The sequence below is a fragment of the Heteronotia binoei genome, chromosome 2 (genome assembly GCF_032191835.1).
Source record: "Heteronotia binoei isolate CCM8104 ecotype False Entrance Well chromosome 2, APGP_CSIRO_Hbin_v1, whole genome shotgun sequence".
Taxonomy (NCBI): Eukaryota; Metazoa; Chordata; class Lepidosauria; order Squamata; family Gekkonidae; genus Heteronotia; species Heteronotia binoei.
The window spans coordinates 184,517,412-184,539,880 of NC_083224.1; the positions used below are offsets into that span (position 1 = coordinate 184,517,412).

General features: G+C 47.4%; 1 protein-coding gene across 1 annotated transcript in view; it reads right to left on the reverse strand.

The window, feature by feature from the left end:
- FBN3 (fibrillin 3) overlaps positions 1-15,541 on the reverse strand; it is a 209,496-nt gene extending 193,955 nt beyond the window's left edge. The window contains exons 1-2 of the mRNA XM_060232635.1: positions 15,399-15,541; positions 919-1,197 (exon numbers count right to left, since the gene is read on the reverse strand). Of these exons, the coding sequence (XP_060088618.1) occupies positions 919-1,091 (173 nt within the window). The 5' untranslated portion in view covers positions 1,092-1,197; positions 15,399-15,541. The remainder of the gene's footprint in view (positions 1-918; positions 1,198-15,398) is intronic.
- Between the last annotated feature and the right edge of the window lie 6,928 nt (positions 15,542-22,469).

The following is a 22,469-nucleotide window of genomic DNA, read 5'->3' on the forward strand; positions in this document are numbered from 1 at the left end:
TGCACACACTGGGGGGGATCTTTTTTAAAAAGCAGCCTTTCCAGCGGTGGGTCCATGGTTGAGGCATGCTAGCAGTGTGAATGGCCAACCATGGACCGCTACTGGGATCCTGCCGCTTCAACGGCCAGTGTCTGATGATGATCCCTCTGAAATGGACCAAACTCAAGTGGCTTTTGGGAAGTCAAAATAATATCTCACCAGTTTCCCAGTGTGATAGCACCCAGAGTCTCAGAGCAGCTTACAGTCCCCTTTACCTTCCCCCCCCCCACACACACATACAACAAATACCCTGTGAGGTATGTGGGGCTGAGAGAGCTCTCACAGAAGCTGCCCTTTCAAGGACAGAGTGTTTCAGAGTAGATCACAATCTTCTTTACTTTCCTCCCCCACAACAGACACCCTGTGAGAGAGCTCTTACAGCAGCTGCCCTTTCAAGGACAACTCCTACGAGAGCTATGGCCATTCCAGCAGCTGCAAGTGGAGGAGTGGGGAATCACACCGGGTTCTGCCAGATAAACATCCACGCACAGAGTGTCTCAGAGCAGCTCACAATCTCCTTTACCTTCTTCCCCTACAACAGACACCCTGTGAGGTAGGTGGGACTGAAAGAGCTCTCCCAGAAGCTGCCCTTTCAAGGACAGAATCTCAGAGTCTCGTCAACTACACCAAACTGGCTCTCAGTTAATACCCTAATATAGGCCCTTCTGGTCCACATTTGGATTGATTTCCTCCCCAGTTGCTCACGGGCTGAATAAGAGCCCTTGGATGAACTGGTTCTGGCCCCCTGGGCTGTGTGTTTGACATGTCTGGCTTAGAGAGTTTATGTGGAGAATTTCTAAAGCACCCTCCTCCCCCCCACAAAAAATCCCATTTTTACCTCAGCTCAGACAAAGAGGAAGAGACGAGCGACCCACTTACCCTCTCAGGGTATCCTGTCCCCTCCGCCTCACTCGGCTGGGTGGCTGCTTGCTTTCGTAGCTGGGGAATCTGTCCGCCTGGAGCTCACTGTCAGGCTGGCCCTTTGCGCCTTCCTCGTAGCACATGAGAGCGGTACATCCCAGCAAGAACCTGGCCAGCCACGCAGCTCCCATAATGGCGGGCGCCACCAGTGACCCCGCCCCCCGCTCCCCAAGATGGCTGGGCTGCAACAGGGTTCCTGAAGCCGAACTGGGGGAAACAGCAGCTTTCTTTCTGGCCCTGGAGAAGGAAAAACAGAACAAGGTAAGTCAAGGTCAGGCCAGAGTGTGTGTGGCGCTGTCTGCTGGTGTCGTGGTTTGAATGCTGGACTGTAGGGTTGCCAATCCCCAGGTGGAGGCAGGGGATCCCCTGGTTTGGAGGCCCTCCCCCCCCCGCTTCAAGGTCATCAGAAAGCAGGTGGGGGGAGGGAAATGTCTGGTGGGCACTCCGTTGTTCCCTATGGAGATTTATTCCCATAGAAAATCATGGAGAATTGATCTGTGGGTATCTGGGGCTCTCGGGGAGCTGTTTTTGGGGGGTAGAGGCACCAAATTTTCAGTATAGCATCTAGTGCCTCTCCTCAAAAGACCCTCCAAGTTTCAAAAAGATTGGACCACGGGGCCCAATTCTATGAGCCCCCAAAGTAGGTGTCCCTATCTTTCATTATTTTCAATGGAAGGAAGGCATTTAAAAGGTGTGCAGTCCCTTTAAATGTGATGGCCAGAACTCCCTTTGGAGTTCAATTATTCTTGTCACACCGTTGTTCCTGGCTCCACTCCCAAAGTCTCCTGGCTCCACCCCCAAAGTCCCCAGATAGTTCTTGAATTGGACCAGGTTCAAATCACCACTCAGCCATCAGGCTCTGTGGCTTCCAGCTCTCTGGGTTGGGAAATACCTGGAACTTTTGAGGGTGGAGCCTGAGGAGGGAGGAGTTTGGAGAGGGGAGGGACTTCAGTGGGGTAGAATGCCATAGAGTCCACCCTCTAAAGCGGCCAATTTCTCCAGGGGAGCTGATCTCTGTTGTCTGAAGGCCATTTGTAATTCTGGCAACCCTAGGCTCAAGGGCAGGGTGCAAAATAAAACCAGTAGAATCACAGAATCACAGAGTTGGAAGGGACCTCTAGGGTCATCTAGTCCAACCCCCTGCACAATGCAGGAAACTCGCAAACACCTCCCCCTAAATTCACAGGATCCTCATTGCTGTCAGATGGACATCTAGCCTCTGTTTAAAAACCTCCAAGGAAGGAGAGCCCACCACCTCCCGAGGAAGCCTGTTCCACTGAGGAATCGCTCTAACAGTCAGGAAGTTCTTCCTGATGTTGAGTCAGAAACTCTTCTGATTTAATTTCAACCCATTGGTTCTGGTCCTACCTTCCAGGGCCACAGAAAATAATTCCACACCATCTTCTATATGACAGCCCTTCAAGTACTTGAAGATGGTGCTCATATCACCTCTCAGCAGTCTCCTCTCCAGGCTAAACATCCCCAGCTCCTTCAACCTTTCCTCATAGGACTTGGTCTCCAGACCCCTCTCCATCTTCGTCGCCCTCCTCTGGATTTGTTCTAGCTTGTTTATAGCCTTCTTAAAATGTGGTGCCCAAAACTGAACACAGTACTCCAGGTGAGGTCTTACCAGAGCAGAGTAAAGCGATACCATCACATCACATGATCTGGACGCTATACTTCTGTTGATACTGCCCAAAATTGCATTTGCCTTCTTAGCCACCGCATCACACTGTTGATTCATGTTCAGCGTATGATCCACTAAGACTCCTAGATCCTTTCCACACATATTACTGCTAAGACAAGTCTCCCCCTTCCTATAACCATGCATTAGATTTTTCCTATCTAAATGTAGAACTTTACATTTATCCCCGTTAAAATTCATTTTATTGATTTTAGCCCAGTTTTCATGAATGTCAAGGTCATCCTGTATCCTGTTTCTGTCTTCTTCTTTGTTTGCAACCCCTCCCAATTTAGTATCATCTGTAAATTTAATAAGCATTCCTTCTATTCCTTCATTCAAATAATTGATAAAGATGTTGAATAAAACAGGTCCCAGGACAGATCCTTGAGGCACTCCACTTGTCACTCCTCTCCAAGAGGATGAGGAACCATTCACAAGCACTCTTTGGGTGCGATCTGTCAACCAGTTACAGATCCACCTAATGGTAACAGGATCCAAACCACATTTTACTAACTTGTCAACAAGGATAGTATGTGGAACCTTATCAAAAGCCTTACTGAAATCAAGATAAATGATGTATACAGCATTACCCTGATCCAGCAAGGTAGTAACTTTCTCAAAAAAAAGAGATCAGGTTAGTCTGACATGACTTGTTCTTGAGAAACCCATGCTGGCTCTTAGTAATCACATCCATTCTTTCTAAATGTTCCAGGACCGACTGATGATTTATTCTAAAACTTTTCCAGGTATAGATGTCAAGTTACCCGGATCATCTTTTTTCCCCTTCTTGAAGATGGGGACAACATTTGCCCGCCTCCAATCTTCTGGCACTTCTCCTGTTCTCAAAGAATTCTCAAAAATAATAGCCAGAGGCTCAGAAATTACATCTGCAAGCTCTTTTAGAACCCTTGGATGCAATTCATCTGGCCCTGAAGACTTAGTTTCATTTGAAGAAACTAAGTGTTTATGTACTACCTCTATGCTGATCCTAGGTTGGAACTTCATACCCTCCTTATATGTTCTGTTTTTGCCATGTTGAGCACCATTTCACTCAGAAGAGAAGACTGAGGAAAAATAAGAATTGAGCAGTTCCACCCTCTCTTCATTACCCGTTACAATTTCACTTCCTTGCCCTCGCAGTGGGCCCACCATGTCCTTGCTCTTTTTCTTACTCTGAACATAAGAAAAAAACCCTGTTGTTTTTAGCATCTTTGGCCAGCCTAAGCTCATACTGAACTTTAGCTTTCCTAACTTTTTCTCTACAAGCACTGATGATTTGTTTAAATTCATCCTTGGTTATAAGGCCCTCCTTCCAATTCCTAAAGGAGTCTTTTTTATTTCTCAAGTCTTTAGAGAGCTGTTTATGGAGCCACTTCAGCTTCTTTATGTACACATCCATAAAAACTAACAAGGGTATATAATTCAAAACTAGGCAGTACAAGCCCTCTTGAATAATTCTGCCTTGACCAATTAGTGGACTTTAAACCTCAGGAAGGCTATTCCGTAAAAGAGGAACGGCCACTGAAAAAGTCTTAGGTCTAAAAGCAGTAGCATCCAAACAGAAGTTTTGCTCCACTTTGGCGTTCAAACTGGAGGAAACATCGGAAGAGCCTGACTGGATCAGACCAGTGGTCCATCTAGTCCAGCATTCTGTTTCACATAGCAGCCAACTTGTTCCCCTGGAGGTCCAGCAACAGGACAAGCAGAGGTGGCCAAACTTGCTTAATGTAAGACCCACGTAGAATAAACACCAGATGCTTCAGAGCCTCAAGAACATCAGATGTTTGAGAGTTGCAAGGAAGGAAGGAAGGAAGGAAGGAAGGAAGGAAGGAAGGAAGGAGAAGACTGCAGATTTATACCCCGCCCTTCTCTCTGAATCAGAGATTCAGAGCGGCTGACAATCTCCTATATCTTCTCCCCCAACAACAGACACCCTGTGAGGTGGGTGGGGCTGAGAGGACTCTCACAGCAGCTGCCCTTTCAAGGACAACTTCTGTGATAACTATGGCTAACCCAAAGCCATTCCAGCAGCTGCAAGTGGAGGAGTGGGGAATCAAACCCGATTCTCCCAGATAAGAGTCCACACACTCAACCACTACACCAAACTGGAAGGAAGGAAGGAAGGAAAATAGATGTGGAGGGAGGAGGGAGGGAGAAGTGGAAAGAAAGCAATTAACTTTAAATGCATTATCCAAGCTGCTGGCTAGCTTGGCTTGAAGTGATTTAAAGAGACAAATGCCCTCTCCAAGCTGGCCGATGGGGGCGGTAGGGGTTTTGAGAGCCACACAAGATGTGTAAAAGAGCCACATGCAGCTCCCAACCACAGTTTGGCCACCCCTGGCATAGAGGCTGAGGCCTTCTGACTCTGGGACTCAGAGGTTTAGTGCCTCTGAAAATGCTGGTTCCCCTCAGTCACTGTGGCTAGTAGCCATCTATAGACTTCTCCTCCAAGAATCTGTCTAATCCCCTTTTCAAGCTGTTTATTCCCATGGCCACCACTCCATCCTCAGGCGGAGAATCCCACATTTTAATCATCCTCTGTACAACATATAATTTCCTTTTGTCCATTCTGAGTGGTTTCCCCACCATGTGGTGCGATCCTCTAATCATCCACTTCCCAGGTGTTGCCTGGATCTTTCCCAAACTTGTCTTAATATGTTCCTTAGGAATAAACTGCAGAGGATGTGTTTGCACTCCCTGTGGACTGAGAAGTGCACATTTTGGCAGCTCTCACCCACACAGGTGCCATTTCCCTTGCCTTAGCACCCCGTGGCTGCCATTCCCCTGATGGCCACCAGATGGCTTTTCTTGGCTTTTTAAACAAAACCAATAATTGACATAGCCGGAGGTCATTTTGTAGAAAAAGAGGTGCCGGAGCTCATCGGCACAACTCATTTGCATATGCCACACACCCACTGACATCACCGGAAGGTGGACTCAATTAGATCAGCTCAGCATCTACCTGAAAACGCTCCTTGAATTCTAATTGTCATAATAAAACCTTACTCCCATCATACTTTTAAGATTACTTTCTCCCATGTGGCCCCAGTGGCATGAGGAAGATTTCCATCTGTCTGCTTTAGATGTTTTGGTTACTTTCCAAATTTTTGTAGGGAAAAATATTAGAAAGTTTGTCAAATCGTAAGAGTTCAGCAAAATTCTCATAGGGGGTTTCAACAATGGAGCAACTATTTGGGGGAGGGGGTTAAGAAAGAAAGAGAACAATAAAATGCAGAGTTTCTGGAGCTCTGCTCCTGTGTTCTCCTGCCCAAAATGTGGCCTGGACACAGCACTGTAGTTAGGGCACCAGAGGGAGGGCACCAGAAGGGGCCGCTGATTAGCTGAACAGCTGAGCCTTCATTTGCTAGAGGGAAGGGCAGTGGCTCTCCCTTTATCGCTAGGGGGCGGGGGGAGGCACCCAATTCAGCACCCTTCCAGGGCTGCACCTGTAGGCGAGCACCTATGGTCACCTAATGGACACCCTGGCCCTGCTTATACCTTGAATAAAGCTTTGTTGGTGCCACTGGACTCAACACTGTTGTGTTAGGCTACAGCCACACGTCATTGTCCAATCTTCAATGATATCCCTAGCCTTCCAATGAAGTGGGAGGGGAAACAGACTCAAAAATGTTGGCATCCTCTGTCCTAGAGTGTCACTAAAAGCGCGGAGACCGTTTTCCTGCCCTTCCTTGATTCATTGTGGGCAGGGCTTTTTTTTGTAGCAGGAACTCCTTTGCATATTAGGCCACACACCCTAGATGTAACCAATCCTCCAAGAGCTTACAGGGCTCTTAGTACAGGGCCTACTGTAAGCTCCAGGAGGATTGGCTACAGCAGGGGTGGGTGGCCTAATATGCAAAGGAGTTCCTGCTACAAAAAAAAGCCGTGCTTGTGGGTGGGAAATTAGGGCTAGCGGTGGGTAATTCCCTGCCTCAAGTGGGTTAATGGGAAGCCTAATTTGCTGCGGCAGTGAGAGCTCCACACAAAGTCATCATAATGTGGTAACGACCAGAGACTGTTCTAACTACCTTCATGGAGAGAATAACCAATAGGCAAACAGGAACTTCACAAGTTGATACTGGAAGAAGATCTCTTCTGCAGCATATGATACTGGGAAAGGCAATCCTGCAGATATGTGAGTCCCAGACCATGGAGGCAACCACGACCACCACAAGGAACTGAACTCAGAAAGAAACCGGCAAATGGTTAGGGTTGCCAAGTCCAATTCAAGAAATATCTGGGGACTTTGGCGATGGAGCCAGGAGACACTGGAGTGGAGTCAGGAGCAAGGTTGTGACAAGCATAACTGAATGCCAAAGGGAGTTCTGGCCATCACATTTAAAGGGACCGCACACCTTTAAGGCCCTCCCTCCATTGGAAATAATGAAGGATAGGGGTTCACAGAATTGGACCCTCTGGTCCAATCCTTTTGAAACCTAGAGGATGTTTTGAGGAGAGGCATCAGAAGCTATGCTGAAAATTTGGTGCTTCTACCTCAAAAAACAGTCCCCCCAGAGCCCCATATACTTGCAGATCAATTCTCCATTATACCCTATGGGAATTGGTTTCCATAGGGAATAATAGAGTGCCCAGCTGACATTTCCCCCCCCCCTGCTTTCTGATGACCCTGAAGTGGGGTGAGGGCCTCCAAACTGGGGGATACTCTGCCTCCACCTGGGTATTGGCAACCGTACAAACGGCGCAGAGATCTCAAAAAATCAACAACATGTCTAGGCAGCTGGGCTCAGCTAGTCATCAGGCTACTGTGTTTGCATCAATGAACAGTTTCTCAATGATCTTCAAGGGCTGCCCCATGTAGCAACCTTATGGTAGTCTAGCCTCGAGGAATCAGTGTGGTCAGATGCATTGTATCCCCCCCAGGGGACGAGCCTTGAAACAAGATGTATCTGATAGAAGGCCTTTCCTATCAAAGTCAGCCAGGGCTGCAAAATCCCTTTGCAGCAGAAAGACTGAGGGGAGGTGGGGGGGAGATGTCTGCTGTGAACAGAACACACTGTCCCCGATTCCAGTGCCCCCGGTGAGCTTGCAGCCAAGGTGTGATTAGAACCAAGGAGCTGCCAGCTCATGATCTTTGCACTCAGACTGAATTAATTTGCATTAACTGTCTCAGATTTTAAAAGGTGGTGGGAATTCGCAGCCTGTGACTTTCTGGGGAGGGAACATAAGAAAAAAAATCCAAAAAGCATGTTTGCAGGCTGTGTTACATAAAGCCTTTTCCCCTCCAGAGTGTCTTCATTTTTCTTTCCGAGGTTGGGGGTGGGGGAGCTAGGGAGCTGGTGTGTTGGAGGCACTCTCCTTATCTGCTCAAAGAATGCTTGGCCCCTTTCCTCTTCCCAATTTGGGCAGCCCCAGGGACTGTCTCACCTTCTCTTCCTCTACTATCGCTAAGCAGATGCCTCCAAGAGCTCAAGCACCCCAACCCCCTCCAAGGACAAGGAATACCTCTGAATACTGCACATCAGGGCTTTTTTGAGCCGGAGCGCCCAGGAACGCAATTCCGGCTGGCTTGGCACCAGGGGGTGTGGCTTAAAATGCAAATGAGTTCCTGCTGGGCTTTTTCTCCCAAAAAAGCCCTGCGTGAAACAGCGATGATGCCAGGGGGTTTGGCCTAATATGCAAATGAGTTTCTGCTGCACAAGGCTGGAATCAAGTTGATCCTCCAACAAGGGATCTTTTCCAAAGACCTTCTCTGAATTCCTCTGCATTTTTCTGAAGTCCTGAAATGTTTTGGGTCTCATTTCCAACGTGGGACCCAAAGTTTTAAAAATCCTCCGCCATCTCATTTTTTCAATAGTTAATTTCGGATTTTGGTCACACGCACACATCACGCAGCAGCTGTTCAAGCCTTCATTTCCCCCACTTCATTTCCCTGATCCACACCTCTGCATCGATAAAAGCACGAGAAAGTACCAGCCTCGATGCAATTATATGTTCAGCTGTTATCAAGATTGATCCATGCTGGTCTGAAGGAACAGAACAAAGCAGTAGACAAGCGGCACCTTTAAGACCAAGTTTCATTCAGAATGTAAGCTTTCGTATGCTCTGAAGCAGACTTCATCAGACCTTCAGAAGTCTGCTTAAGAGCATACGAAAGCTTACATTCTGAATAAGACTTAGTTGGTCTTAAAGGTATCGCTTGTCTACTGCTTACATATGAACATATGAAGCTGCCTTCTACTGAATCAGACTCTTGGCCCATCAAAGTCAGTATTGTCTTCTCAGACTGGCAGCCGCTCTCCAGGGTCTCAAGCTGAGGTTTTTCACACCTATTTGCCTGGACCCTTTTTTGGAGATGCCAGGGATTGAACCTGGGACCTTCTGCTTCCCAAGCAGATGCTCTACCACTGAGCCACCGTCCCTCACCTGACTGGAGCGGCTCTCCAGGGTCTCAAGCTGAGGATTTTCACACCTATTTGCCTGGACCCTTTTTTGGAGATGCCAGGGATTGAACCTGGGACCTTCTGCTTCCCAAGCAGATGCTCTACCACTGAGCCACCGTCCCTCACCTGACTGGAGCAGCTCTCCAGGGTCTCAAGCTGAGGATTTTCACACCTATTTGCCTGGACCCTTTTTTGGAGATGCCAGGGATTGAACCAGGGACCTTCTGCTTCCCAAGCAGATGCTCTACCACTGAGCCACCGTCCCTCCCCTGCTTTGTTCTGTTATCAAGATGATTCATGCAATGTCTTAGATGGACGTCAAAGGGGAGGAGCATGCAATCCTCAATGAAAACAGCGCATAAAAACAAAGCTTATGGACAATTCCACCATGACTGATTTTTTTGCGGGGTGTGTGTGTGTGTGTTTTAGCAATGCATCAGTGATGCAGGTGGGAATGTGCAAATGGACCTGATGAAGAGAAAGCTGTGGCTAAGTGCACATAGAACCAAGTGGGCAGCTGTGTTGGTCTGAAGCAGTAGAACAAAGTAGGAGTCCAGCAGCACCTTTAAGACCAACAAAGTTTTATTCAGAATGTGAGCTTTTGTGTGCATGCACACTTCTTCAGGCGAGGGGATGGGGTACAGTGGGCTGAAATACATATAGCTGGTGGGTTAAGAGTGTAAACTGATACAAAGTTAGGATCAGATGGCAAAATAGTGTAATAAATTGGAAGACCGTTTGGTCTGGATAGCATTTGCGTGGGAAACCAATAAAAGGTAATAAAAGTTGCCTGTTAATTGCTTTTGCTACAAGTCTAGGTAAAACAAAAGGACATGTATTTCCTAGTATGTCTCTACTAGGTATACCTATACCTCACTGTACCCTCTCCCCTTGTCCGAAGAAGTATGCATGCATAGGAAAGCTTACATTCTGAATAAAACTTCGTTGGTCTTAATGGTGCTATTGGACACCTACTCTGGTCTGCTGAGTGCACATGTGCCCTATGGAAATTTTAGAAAGACATTCTTGTATAGGGTTGCCAGACTCCCGGTACAGCCAGGGGATCCCCCAATCTGGGGGGCTCCAACCCACCACCACAAGCTGGCTGGCGGAGGAATCCCCACCCCTAAACATGACTTCACTTTGAAGCGACGCCATCACGTCGCGATGTTTTGTGACGACGCTCTAGGTTTTTATGCAACCTCTATTGTTCCATAGCCAAAAAAACCATAGGGTTTCTGCCCAAAACCTAGAGCGTCACATGCAACATCAGTGATGCAATGACGCAACTTCCGACTGACATTGTTGTGCTGCATGTGCAAAGTGGGCATGAAAGAAGACTCCCAGACCAGGTCCAGCATCCCTCAGCCGGCACCAAGGCAAGATCTGGCAACCAATGTTCCCTCTAAGCTGCAGAGTCTTCTGAACAAAAATTCTATTTTCTGAGCTACTGGCATTAAAGTTGTGAGCACTGGCATTAAAGTTGTGATCTATTGGATAAATTAGTGTGCTCTGAGGTCATCCTTCCTGACAAAAATGTGTGAGCTGGAGGTTAAAAATGTGTGAGCTGGAGGTTAAAAATGTGTGAGCTGGAAGCTAAAAATCTGTGAGCTAGCTCACACTAACTCAGCTTAGAGGGAACACTGCTGGCAACCCTATTCTCTTGGGGCCAAACTAGATATGACAATGTTCTCATGTCCACCACAGGACCAGCGGCGCCATTTTAAAGCAATTAAAAATATGGCGTGGGCCCAAATCTGACTGGGCCAACAGCATAGCAGGCTGAGAAGCTCCTGTTCTCCCTTCTTCAAGAGACAAAACAGCCGCAGGAAGGAGTGTGGCTGTTTTGACTCTTGGAAAAACAATTACTTTAAAATAGTGGTGGCTTCCTTCTGGCTAGGGTTGCCATCTTTGCGTTGGGAAATTCTTGGAGATTTGGGGGATGGAGCCTGAGATGGGTGGGGTTTTTGGAGGGGAAGGACCTCAGAAAGATCCCTCATCTGAGGATCAGCTTGATTCCAACCTTGTGCATTATGCATCTTCCCCAGGTGAGCTGATCTCCATCATTGGGAGATCAGTTGTAATCCCAGGAGATCTCCAGTCACTACCTGAAGGTTGGCAGCCCTATCAGGACAGGAAGGCACTGTCTAGTTTGGCCTCTAGTGAAACTGGAATTTGAAAAAATCTAAGAGGATACAGAAAACTGGCTCCCCCTGATTCAAACACCCCCCCCCCCCCAAGAAGCATCATTTGTAAATGAAGAATGTGTTCTGGTTACCCTCTCATACAATGTACAAGCACAGGAAGTCAGAACTGATCTGAAAGATGAATCCAGACCATCGTCTGTTTCACCAGGAGGGAAGTAACAGCCATGGATGGTGGACCAGAGGACACAGGTCTGACCAGCCCTTTTTATTTGAGCAGCGACACACAGGAACACAGTTCCGGCTGGCTTGGCATCAGGGGGTGTGGCCTAATATGCAAATGAGTTCCTGCTAGGCCTTTTCTTTTTAAAAAAGCCCTGGGTCTGCCCCACGGGGCAATATCCACTAGTAGATTTTTTTTTTGTATTTGTATGTTCATGTGTGCATATGCATGTGTGTGCGTATGTGTGTGTTTGTGGGCACACCTGGAAGTCATGGTGATCTCTGGGGATTGACCCGCTCTGGGAGCCTGAAGGATATTCAGGGAGGTGGCTGAACAAAGCCTGCCCCTGCTTCTCACTCCTGGTATTCCAAGGAGGTCTCCCCTCCAAGCACTAGCTCTCTACACCAAACTGGCTCTCTAGGACTTGCCCCAGTACCGTAGTGAGTGTCAGGTAGGGCTTTTTTTGTAGCAGCAACTCATTTGCGTATTAGGCCACCCCCCCCCCCCCTTGATGTAGCCAGTCCTCCAAGAGCTTACAGGGCTCTTTGTATAGGGCCTACTGTAAGCTCCAGAAGGATTGACTACATCAGAGGGGTGTGGTCTAATATGCAAAGGAGTTCCTGCTACAAAAAAAAGCCCTGGGCGGCACTATTGAGATTTTCTACTCCAGTCTCCTGCAAATGGACCTTGAGTTTATTTGGAGGTTCTAGGAGGGGAGTGCGGCTATCATATACCTTTGACTGAAGAAGGATACTCTTCCTCCCAAGTGTGGAGCTTTGGGACAGATACAAGTGGACGGAAGAAGGGGATGCCCACCTAGCCATCCAGATCAGCACAATCAACCTGTGACCAATGGCACTGCTTCCTTCCTTAAACTGACACCCACTTCCCCCGTCTTCCCACTGACTTGGGCCTGCCCTGCTGTGGATTTAGTACAAAGCTTGTACTAAAGGTTCTGTGATCTTCCCTAAATGGTCACTAGCCAATAGGGCCTGACGTAGAAGAAAACTTGAACACTGACTTCAGCAGCTTTGAAATATCTGTCCATGCCTCTGATACCCAGCTCTGCTCAAGCCCCTGAGACACCCACCCACCCAAGAAACTGAGTGGCACCTGCCACACCTAAGACATCAGAAAGTCTTTTGCTCCCTGATTGTTATGGCAGCCAAAAGGTACTTTGCAACTAGTCTAGTGTTATGGGAACATCGGTCAGATAACAGAAAGAAAACCAACTTTGCCTCAGGTAGTCCATAAAGGTTAGACAGGATAGGTTTGATTATACAGTCCCGCACTTCCCCATAGAAATCACAGTGAAGTAAGACATGGGTGACCGTTTCGAGGTGCCTTCCATTACATGGGCAGAATCTTTCCTGATAAGGGATGTTAGCAAACCTCCCAGACAGCACCACTGAGGGGAAAACATTAAGTCGTCCTAACATAAAAGAGCGGCGTAACTGGGGTGACTTAAGCTGGGAAAGGTAGGCATCAGGCAGCCCATAATTTGGAAAGATACCAAATGCTAAAGGGGAACACGTTTTATGTTCAGAGGAACAAAAGGACGGTTTCTCAATATCTAAAATCCTCTGTTTCAGAATTCTAAATGATGATGATGTTGTGACAGTCATTCGACTCACCTAAGCACTTTGGGGGCTAGCCTCCGATGCTGAAGTGCTACTATATCCCTCATCAATGTAGGTTTGGGGGTTTATTTAACATTTGCTTCCTGGACCTGCCTTGGTAAGTCACCCAGACTCACTATAAGCAGAGAGATCAAGACGGGGAGCCTGTTTGTCTGTCTGTAGCAGCGGAGAAGAGCAAGAGTCCAGGGGTGGCCACGCTTGCCTCATGTAAGAGCCACACAGAATAAACATCAGGTATTTGAGAGCCGCAAGACATGAGCATCAGATCTTTGAAAGCTGCAAGAAAGAAGGGAGGGAGGGAGGGAGGAAGGAAGGACTGAATCTACAAGTTTTTGAGGGGGGGGGGGACAAAATTAAAAAATGGCACCTCTTTATGGGCCCATTCTACTTTATGGGCCCATAGAATAGAACGGCTCCATACCCCATTTGGTGCCACCCGGTAGCCGGCCCAAGGTTGACTCAGCCTTCCATCCACGGAACCATCCACTTCCTAAAATGAGTACCCAGCTTGCTGGGGGGGAAAGTGTGGATGCCTGGGGAAGGCAATGGCAAACCACCCCGTAAAAAGTCTGCCGTGAAAGCAACGTCACCCCAGAGTCGGAGACTCTGCACAGGGGACCTTTCCTTTCCTCTGCTGGTGCCCGGGGCAAGTACCCCCCTCTGCCCCCCCCTAGATCCGGCCCTGCTTCCCTGAGTCACTGCTCTCGCCCTTCGGCATCTGAAATCATGCCACTCTCCAAGACATAAGGACAGATGGACTCCCCGCCTAGCCGCATCTGAAGAAGTGAGCAGTGACTGACGCAACCTCATGCTCTGCCCCAAATGCAGTTCATCATTAAGGTACTCCTGGGCTCTTGCTCTTTTCTACTCCTATAGTCAGAGAAGGGTTTTTTTTTTAATACACAAATAAAGCATATCCCACAATGCGTTCCTTTGCTTCTTTCCATCCCTGGTCCTCAACCCCACACTGCAGATCTGCCCATAGACGCACTTCACGTATCAATGGTTGGCGGCACACAGCCTGCAGTGCAAAAGCACACAGACACATACCCCGGGCACATGGCATCCCATTGAATGATCAGACTGGGTGGAAACGGCCTCTCTCAACAGGATGGGCTGTGCCGCAAAATGCCAGCCACCCTCACCTCCAAAAGCAAGCCACATGCCCACATCTGCGAACCGCCCCCCGCTGTGCCACTGGCCACACATGGGATTTTGGAGCCCCTAACATGTCAACCATTTGGCGTTGGAGGGAAGGGAAGGCCAAGAGTGCGGGGGGGGGGGCCTCTGGTCCTTTTGGCTTCCCACCCCCTGCTGGAATGAAAAGTAGGGAAAGCCCTGCCAGCCCACCCCCACCCTCCTCTGCCCTTCCAAGCCTGTGCTGAGATCACAAAAGAAGAACATGGTTAGATAAAGAAGAGCGCATAAGACATCACCTGGAGTTGCAAACTCTACAGGAGGGGCGAGCCCCCCTTTTCAAGCTTTCCCTCAGAAGCAGAAGGAAGGTGGCTTCTGTTACAGCCCCCCCCCACACACACACACCGCCCCCACGGAATGACTCTGGATTCAGCCGAAGGAACAAAGGAAAGGTTTTCTCTCCCGCACTGCCTTCGCACGACTCCACTCCACATGTGGGGGGGGGGGGAGAGAGCATTCCTACAGACACACAATGAGATCTCCTCTCTCCCCAAGGTAAGGCCAAATGTGTGTGGCGGGGAGAGGGGGGGAGAGAGAGAAGACCCAAAATACAACCCAAAGGCAGCAGCGCCCTTCCCCGGGGGCAACCCACTCTGGAAGCGATGCACCGTCCATGCACCCACAATGTGCTCCCATTCATTCTTGGGCAAGAGAACTTCTTCTTTTCTTCCCCCCACCCCTCCCCAATCTCAATTGAGTCTCTGGGGGGGGGGGGGAAGCAAGCCAACAATTACTTCCTTGTGGGGGGGCAGTGTCTGGGGTGTGGGAAAGAGCTCAGAATCCTATTCAACCCCCAAGGAATGAAGCTTAGAACAAAAAAGCTGGGGGAAACCCCTTTCAGTGCAAATATGAAGATGGGGGGTGGGGGGGATTGTACACTTTTTTGGGATTGGGGGGGAAACCACTTTGGTGTCATTTCAGAAGGACCTCTCCTTCCCGCCCCCCACAAGCGAACAAGGAAACAAGTTGGCTGGAATTTTGGGCTAGGAAAGAATGTCAGAAGGGAACAAAAGAAGCTGAGATTTTGGGGGGAGGGGGAAAGAAAGAGAGAACCAGAGAGTTGCAAAAGTGAGCCAGGGGAGGGAGGGGGAGAGGGAAAAGGCTGACCCCCCCCCTTGTTTAGAATCCATTTCCCACCCCCAAAGTTACCTTTTTGGTTCTGGAATCCAAGATGAGCCCAGAAGTTCCTTTGTTTAATTCGGAGCAAAGGGGGAAAGAAGAAGGGAATAAGATTCCCCGACCCTTCGAGGAAAGGCAGAAAGGGAGAAAAAAAGAAAGAAAGTACACCCTCATCCAAATTGGGCAGAGGGGAGGGCCTTATAGCTTGGGAAGGGGTGCTGGGGGGGGGAGGGAGGATGGAGCAGAAACGCCAAAGTTTTTGACTTCAAGGAGAGGGATGGGGGAAGGAGGGTGCCTTACAGAGTTCCCAGCGATTCGCTCGCAGGCTTCTTTTGTACTCTTGTCCAACTTGAAGTGGATCGGGCTGTCTGGGTTTTGGGCTCCCTGTCCCACCCAACAGCCCCTCCACACACACACACACACACACAAAACAGTAGGTGGTAGAATTTCTTTCTCCCAGCTCTCCCCTCAACAGTGCCTTGACAACAATTCACACCAGTAGAGGTTTCCCTAAGCAAGCAGGGGAAAAAAAGAAGTGGAAAGTTAAAATTGTGATACATGCCTGGCCCTGACACTCCCCAACACGTGAATTTTCAATTTTCACACGCCCGAGGTCAGAGAACAGAGCATGCCGTGTTGACCCCTCCCTAAGAAAAAGAGATTGGGAACTGCCAAAAAAAGAGATTCTGGCTCATTGGCTTAGCGAGCTTCAGAGTTGCGGAGAAGTCCTGCAGATGAGTTCTGTGAAACGCGGAATTTCACATATGATCCCCCCAACCTAACTGGGCCCAAGAAAGGATCTGATAGGAGTTTGGTTTGCGTGCCTGTTAGCGAAGGATGCAATTCCTTGGAGGTTTTTGAACAGAGGCTAGATGGCCATCAGACAGCAATGAAGATCCTGTGAATTTAGGGGGAGGTGTTTGTGAGTTTCCTGCATTGTGCAGGGGGTTAGACTAGATGACCCTGGAGGTCCCTTCCAACTCTATGATTCTATGAATTTCCGATTGCGTTAAACCTTTGTAAGCTGCTTTGAGCCCTGTGCTCCGCAAGAGCGGTATATAAATAGACTAAATAAATAAGGGGATTGGCATATAAGGCCAGCTGTGACAGACAGCGAGAACATGAAGATCACAGGGATATATGAACCACTTGACTGGATCAGACGGAAAGGCCACCAAGCTAAGAATTCCATTACTGGCCCACCAGATGTGGCTAGGAAGCCCACAAGGTAACAGCTCTCCCTTGTTCACTCCCAGCAAATGGCATTCAGAGGTGGACTGCTACTGAACATGGAAGCTCCATTCAGTTATCCAAGCTAGTATTCATTGATCAATCAGGTTCATCGAAACTGAGAACTCTAACCTGTTCAAGTCCCCCATTTAAAGGTATTTGCGTCCCTACAGGTACGGCCTGTGTTAGCATTTGTCAGTTGTGTCTTGACTGCATTTTATACACACCTCTTGTGGCAGGGAATTTCATAAGTTAAACCTTTAAAGGGGGCAGAGGAGAATCCCACTTGCCAGTTGAGCTACAGTTCGACATACAAACCAGTTATGAACATCCAAGCCCTAAAGACCCTTCTCAATGCTGAAAAACCCACAATATCCCTATGGATGTATTCACCAGGGTGAGGGAGGTTGAAGAGTGGATGGAACAGAACCTCCTACAGAAAGCAATCTCTGACCAGGGCCAGCAGGTGAGCAAACAAAAACAAACACATGTCCAAATGCACACATCTGCCTGCTGTCCAGCTCCTGCCCTTGACCCATCCCCACCTCACCTGGAGCCAGCTCAAAAAAGGTACCAGCTACAAAATGGTACTGAATTGCTGGGGCGCCTCCGAGGTACCTCCCCAGCCATTTGGAAGGTTAGGAAGTGCCCAGAAAGCACCCAGGGAGCAGTGGAAGGGCTGCATGAGTTCTCTGGACTAGTGTTTCCTCTAAGCTGAGTTAGCATGAGCTAGCTCACAGATCAGCTCACCGATTTTTGTCTTAGCTCAGGAAGGATGACCCCAGCCAACAATAATTTATGCAGTAGCTCACAACTTTAATGCCAGAAGCTCACAAAGTAGAATTTTTGCTCACAAGACTCTGCAGCTTAGAGGAAACAGTGCTCTGGACGCTCCCCTGGGGTGCCCGCGGCCCATCCCAGTTCCATGGGCCGTCTGGACGCTCCAGGGTGCTCCGGTTTCCACCGGCTCACATTCAGGTTGGCACGGAACCAGCCTCCGTGTCCCTACATGTCTGGTCTGCTTGTGAGCAAGCAGCCTCAGCAAGGGGACTTCTCGACCACTTATTTCAGGGCCTTTACAGACACATGCCCTAACCTTCCGCTTTTGTTGACAGTTTTCTGGGATAGTAAATCCAGACTCAGGGAGGAGCATTCCCCAGGCCACTATTCCCAGAATCTGCTTTAGAGAGCAAACAAAACCAGAAGGACAAATCCCAGATCTGGGCAATCCAGATGCCAAAGGGTGGTGGAAAGTGCCAGCCTCTACATAGCAGATGCAGACTTCCTTGGTGGTCTCCCATCCAAACACTAACCAGGGCCGGCCCTGCTTAGCTTCTGAGGTCTGAGTGAGGAGATCTGGCTAGCCTGGGCCATCCCAGGCAAGGAGATGCCATCTATCCCCTTGCCAATCACAGGAACTGATGCTAGATCCAAGCGGGCAGCCACGTTGGTCTGAAGCAATAGAACAAAACAGGAGTCGAGTCGCACCTTTAAGTCCGACAAAGTTTTATTCAGAATGGAAGCTTTCGTGTGCTAAAAGCACACTTCATCAGACAATAGGATGGAAGGGCCAGCAGTCCTAAATATAGAGAAAGTGGACAGTGAGTTAGTATGTAAAATCATGGAGATGTTTGTCCGCTGATTAAAAGAAGCACAATTTGGGGTCTGGTGATTGTTAGTTTATGTTAACTGGGCTGCTTCAACCAGGGGGCAATATGAGTCAGAATAGCAGATTGATGTCTATGTCATTAGGTGTGAAGTGGCATAAGTAAGGGTCTGTTGTAATGTTAGCTCTGGGTTTAAAATGAGTGCATTAGTTTCTCAAGAGGTTTAATTTAAACATGTAACACATATAAACATCGTGCTAGTTTGCCATTAGAAAGAAAACAAGAATACATTAGAATATAGTGGAAGATGGGTTAGTATATGCAATGTGTTAACTGATGTAATGAGGGACTGATGCTGAAAGTCTTTATTCCCTTCTGAAGAGGGCAGTGGAGCCGAAACGCCATTGCATTCATTTCCTCTCTTTATTTATGTATTCCAATGTATTTCTCTTTTAGAATAGTGTATCAGAATAATTTTTTGTATTGACATACTCAAATAAGGGTAATTGGTTGTTTATCTCATTACCAGTGTTCCCTCTAACCTGAGTTAGTGTGAGCTAGCTCACAAATTTTTAGTCTCCAGTTCACACATTTCTGTCTCGGCTCAGGAAAAATGGCCCCAGAACAAACTAATTTATGCTGTAGCTCACAAAGAATTTTTGCTCACAAGACTCCACAGCTTAGAGGGAACATTGCTCATTACATATACTTAACCCTTCTTCACTATATTTTATTGTATTCTTTTTTTCTAATGACAAACTAGAATGATGATTACATGTTAAAAAGTAAATTAGGTGGACATCACTATCCAATGCATTTCTCTTTTAGTTGTATTGAAATACTCAGATAAAGGATATTGGCTGTTTATCTCATTACATATACTGAACCCATCTTCCACTATATTTTGATGTATTTGTCTTCTAATGGCAAACTATATGTATGTTACATGTTAAGAGGTAGATTAGTTGGATGGGAAAAACTTCTGAGAAAGAAATGCCCCCATTTTGGTCCAGGTTTATAAACAATAGAGTGATTAGCAAACATTCTCACATTTTGACATGTCACTGTTTCATTGGTTTCTCACACTCATGCTACCCAGATCAAAGGTTTGCTCAATTTGTTAATTTTGCTATTCTGTCATTGGATTTTAAATTTGTACCATTTTGCATTCCAAACCACTGCTTACCAGCTATATGTAGCTCTGCTCACTGCACCTGAAGAAATGTGTCTGAAGAAGTGTGCATGCGCACACAAAAACTTACCTTCTGAATAAAACTTTGTTGGTCTTAAAGGTGCCACTTGACTCCTACTTTGCTCTACTGCTTCAGACCAACACAGCTGCCCACGTGGATCTATTAGTTGCCTTTGTTCCTTACAGCAGCTAAATAGCAATAATACACTCTATTCTGCTATTGGATTTTAACTTTGTACCACTTGGCATTCCAAACCCCACCAGCTATATGTGGCTCTGCTTACTGTACCTCATTCCTCGTCTGAAGAAGTGTGCATGCACACGGAAGCTTACACTCTGAATAAAACTAAGTTGGTCTTAAAGGTGCAATCGACTCCTATTTTGTTCTACTACTTCAGACCAACACGACAACCTACTTGGATCTAGCAATAATACACTGACCATAAACCAATAAAACAATAAGTTTTTACAGTAGCCGTTGCAACCCTGGGAAAGCAAGTGAATGCTGTGCAAATGTGATTTTCATGGTATATGTGTGTAGTAGTGTCTGTACTATTATAAACCTATATTGACTTCAGTAAGCTTGTGATAGAAAGAGCACAGTAGTTTGAAATGGTAAATGAGATCACAACACTGATGCATAGTCAATAGCTTTATTGGTTTACAATCAGTGTGTTTATTGGTATTTAGATGTTTTTTTCACACTGATTCTGTCCCTGTTTATTGGGCTTTTGTTCCTTACAGAGCTTAAGGCAGTTTCCAAAATAAATCCAATACATAAAACGGAGTTCATGAAACCCAAATTTAAAATCACAAGTTAAGACTTCAGAACAAAGGCTGAGTCCAGTGGCACCTTTAAGACCAACAAAGTTTAATTCTGGATTAAACTTTCTTGGATTTTGGGAAGGGCAAATGTACTAGTATTCTGGGCTATTCGGGTCCCTCCATACCATTTCGGTATTTGGATTTGGGTGTTATCTGAATTCCAAAACTTTTCAGTTTCATTGTTCTCCACAGGGAATGCTAGCTGTTTTCCAAGAAAAGGACACCAAAACTGCAGGGAACCTAGTTCCACCTGTCCACTAAATATGCCCATCCCCCTCAAGTTTTAAGTAGATCGGCAGGGCTTTTTTTGTAGCAGAAACTTCTCTGCACACTAGGCCGCACACCCCCGACGTAGCCAATCCTCTAAGTGCTTGCAGGGCTCTTAGTACAGGGCCTACTGTAAGCTCCAGGAGGATTGGCTACATTAGGAGGGTGTGGCCTAAGATGCAAAGGAGGTCCTGCTAGAATTCCTTACAGGGCTCTTAGTACAGGGCCTACTGTAAGCTCTTGGAGGATTGGCTACATCAGCCTAATATGCAATATAATGTAGCCTAATATGCAAAGGAGTTCCTGCTATTTAAAAAGCCCAGTAGATTGGGTTGCGGAGCCTAGTTCTGCAGGTCCCTGAATAAGGTGGTCCCAACCATCCTATATAAGTCCATTGTTTTCTTGGGGGGAGAAAATTCCATGCTTTCTCCAGGGCAAATAAACTAATAGCCAAACACACTAGAGCAGTCAACCGCTGGCCAAAAGCTTCCAAATGCAAACAGAACTAACAAGTGCAATGGAACCAATGTCAAACCAGAGAATCCCAGCAGAACTACAGGTCAAGGCCCAGCACAGTGAATGTCAAGCCAGAGAATCCAAGCCAAAACAGCTGAAGCGAGGGACACTGTTCGCCACCCAACGTGAATCAATGCCAAACCAAAGAACTGCAGAAGAGCCACAGGGAAATGCTGAAAGGCCAACAAAACTACTGTCAGACCAGAGAATCTAAGGCAAACAATTCAGGCAAGAACCAATGTCAAAGCAGAAAATCTAAGCCATACCAACTTGCTAAACCAAGACCAAGACCAGGCAAGAAGACACTGACCCAGACACCCTGTTTAAAATTATTTATTTGTTTATTTGATTTCTAGTCCACCCTTCCCTGCACTGCAAGGCTCAGAGTGGGTTGCAACAATATGACAAAATACAATACAATGATTAGACATATTATCAACAACGGTTAAAATCCAATTATAACAATCATGTATGACACCAATTCATCCACTACTCCTGAGTCGACTCCACATATACGCATGGTAGAGGGTAGCTAATACCATGGGAGAAAAACTTCATCAAAGATTGAAGAGAAATGGCCCTGGTAGACTTAAAATACCGGCCCTGGATATTCCTGTATACTTGCAAATAGTTCCAGAATCTTTTTGGCTGCCACATAGAAGCAGGCAATAGAAAACCACCTCTGATTTTCTTTCAGGGCTGGATTAAGAATTAGGCCAAGTAGGCCCTGGCCTAATGGCCCCCATGCCTTTAAGGGCCCCGGGCTGGCTTATCGCCCTGTTCTCCCGCCCCTGCTTGCAACCCTCCCAGCCTGCACGCACATCCAGCAACTGAGCTGCTCTTTGCCCGACTTGCCTGGTGCGGCTGCTGCTGGCATTGTCGCCAAGTTTGCCTCTCCCCCTCCGCTTTGCCAAAGGGGCTTTTGAGAAGGTGCCTGCAGGCTGCAGCGGGGGCTGTGAGTGGCAGGGTGGGTGCTCCGACTCTGAGATAGTTTGCAAGAGGGTCCCCAAGATTTTGACTGCCTAGGGGCCTCCACAGGGTTTAATCCAGCACTGATTTCTCTTGTCTTGAAAACCCTACAAAAGCACCATAAGTTGGCTGTGGCTTGATGGTTCTTTCCACCACCACAAGTAAACCTCAAACATTTTAACCTGTCGTCATGATAGTCCCTTTGATGAAATGTTTCCTATTCCTGTCTCCGTAACTAAGATGGGTTTTGGATACAAAAGCAAAGTGCCATGGGAGGGTCTGTGGCTCAGTGGCTGAACATCTGATTGGTGTGCTGAAGGTCCCAGGTTCAATCCCCGGCATCTCCAGTTCAAGGATCTGTCAATAGGTGATGTGAAAGATCTCTGCTTGATACTCTGAAGAGCTGCTGCCAGTGTGAATAGACAATACAGACCCAAAAGTCTGACTTATTGTAAGGCAGCTTCATGTTCATAGGTAGAGATTCTGAGGAAGTTG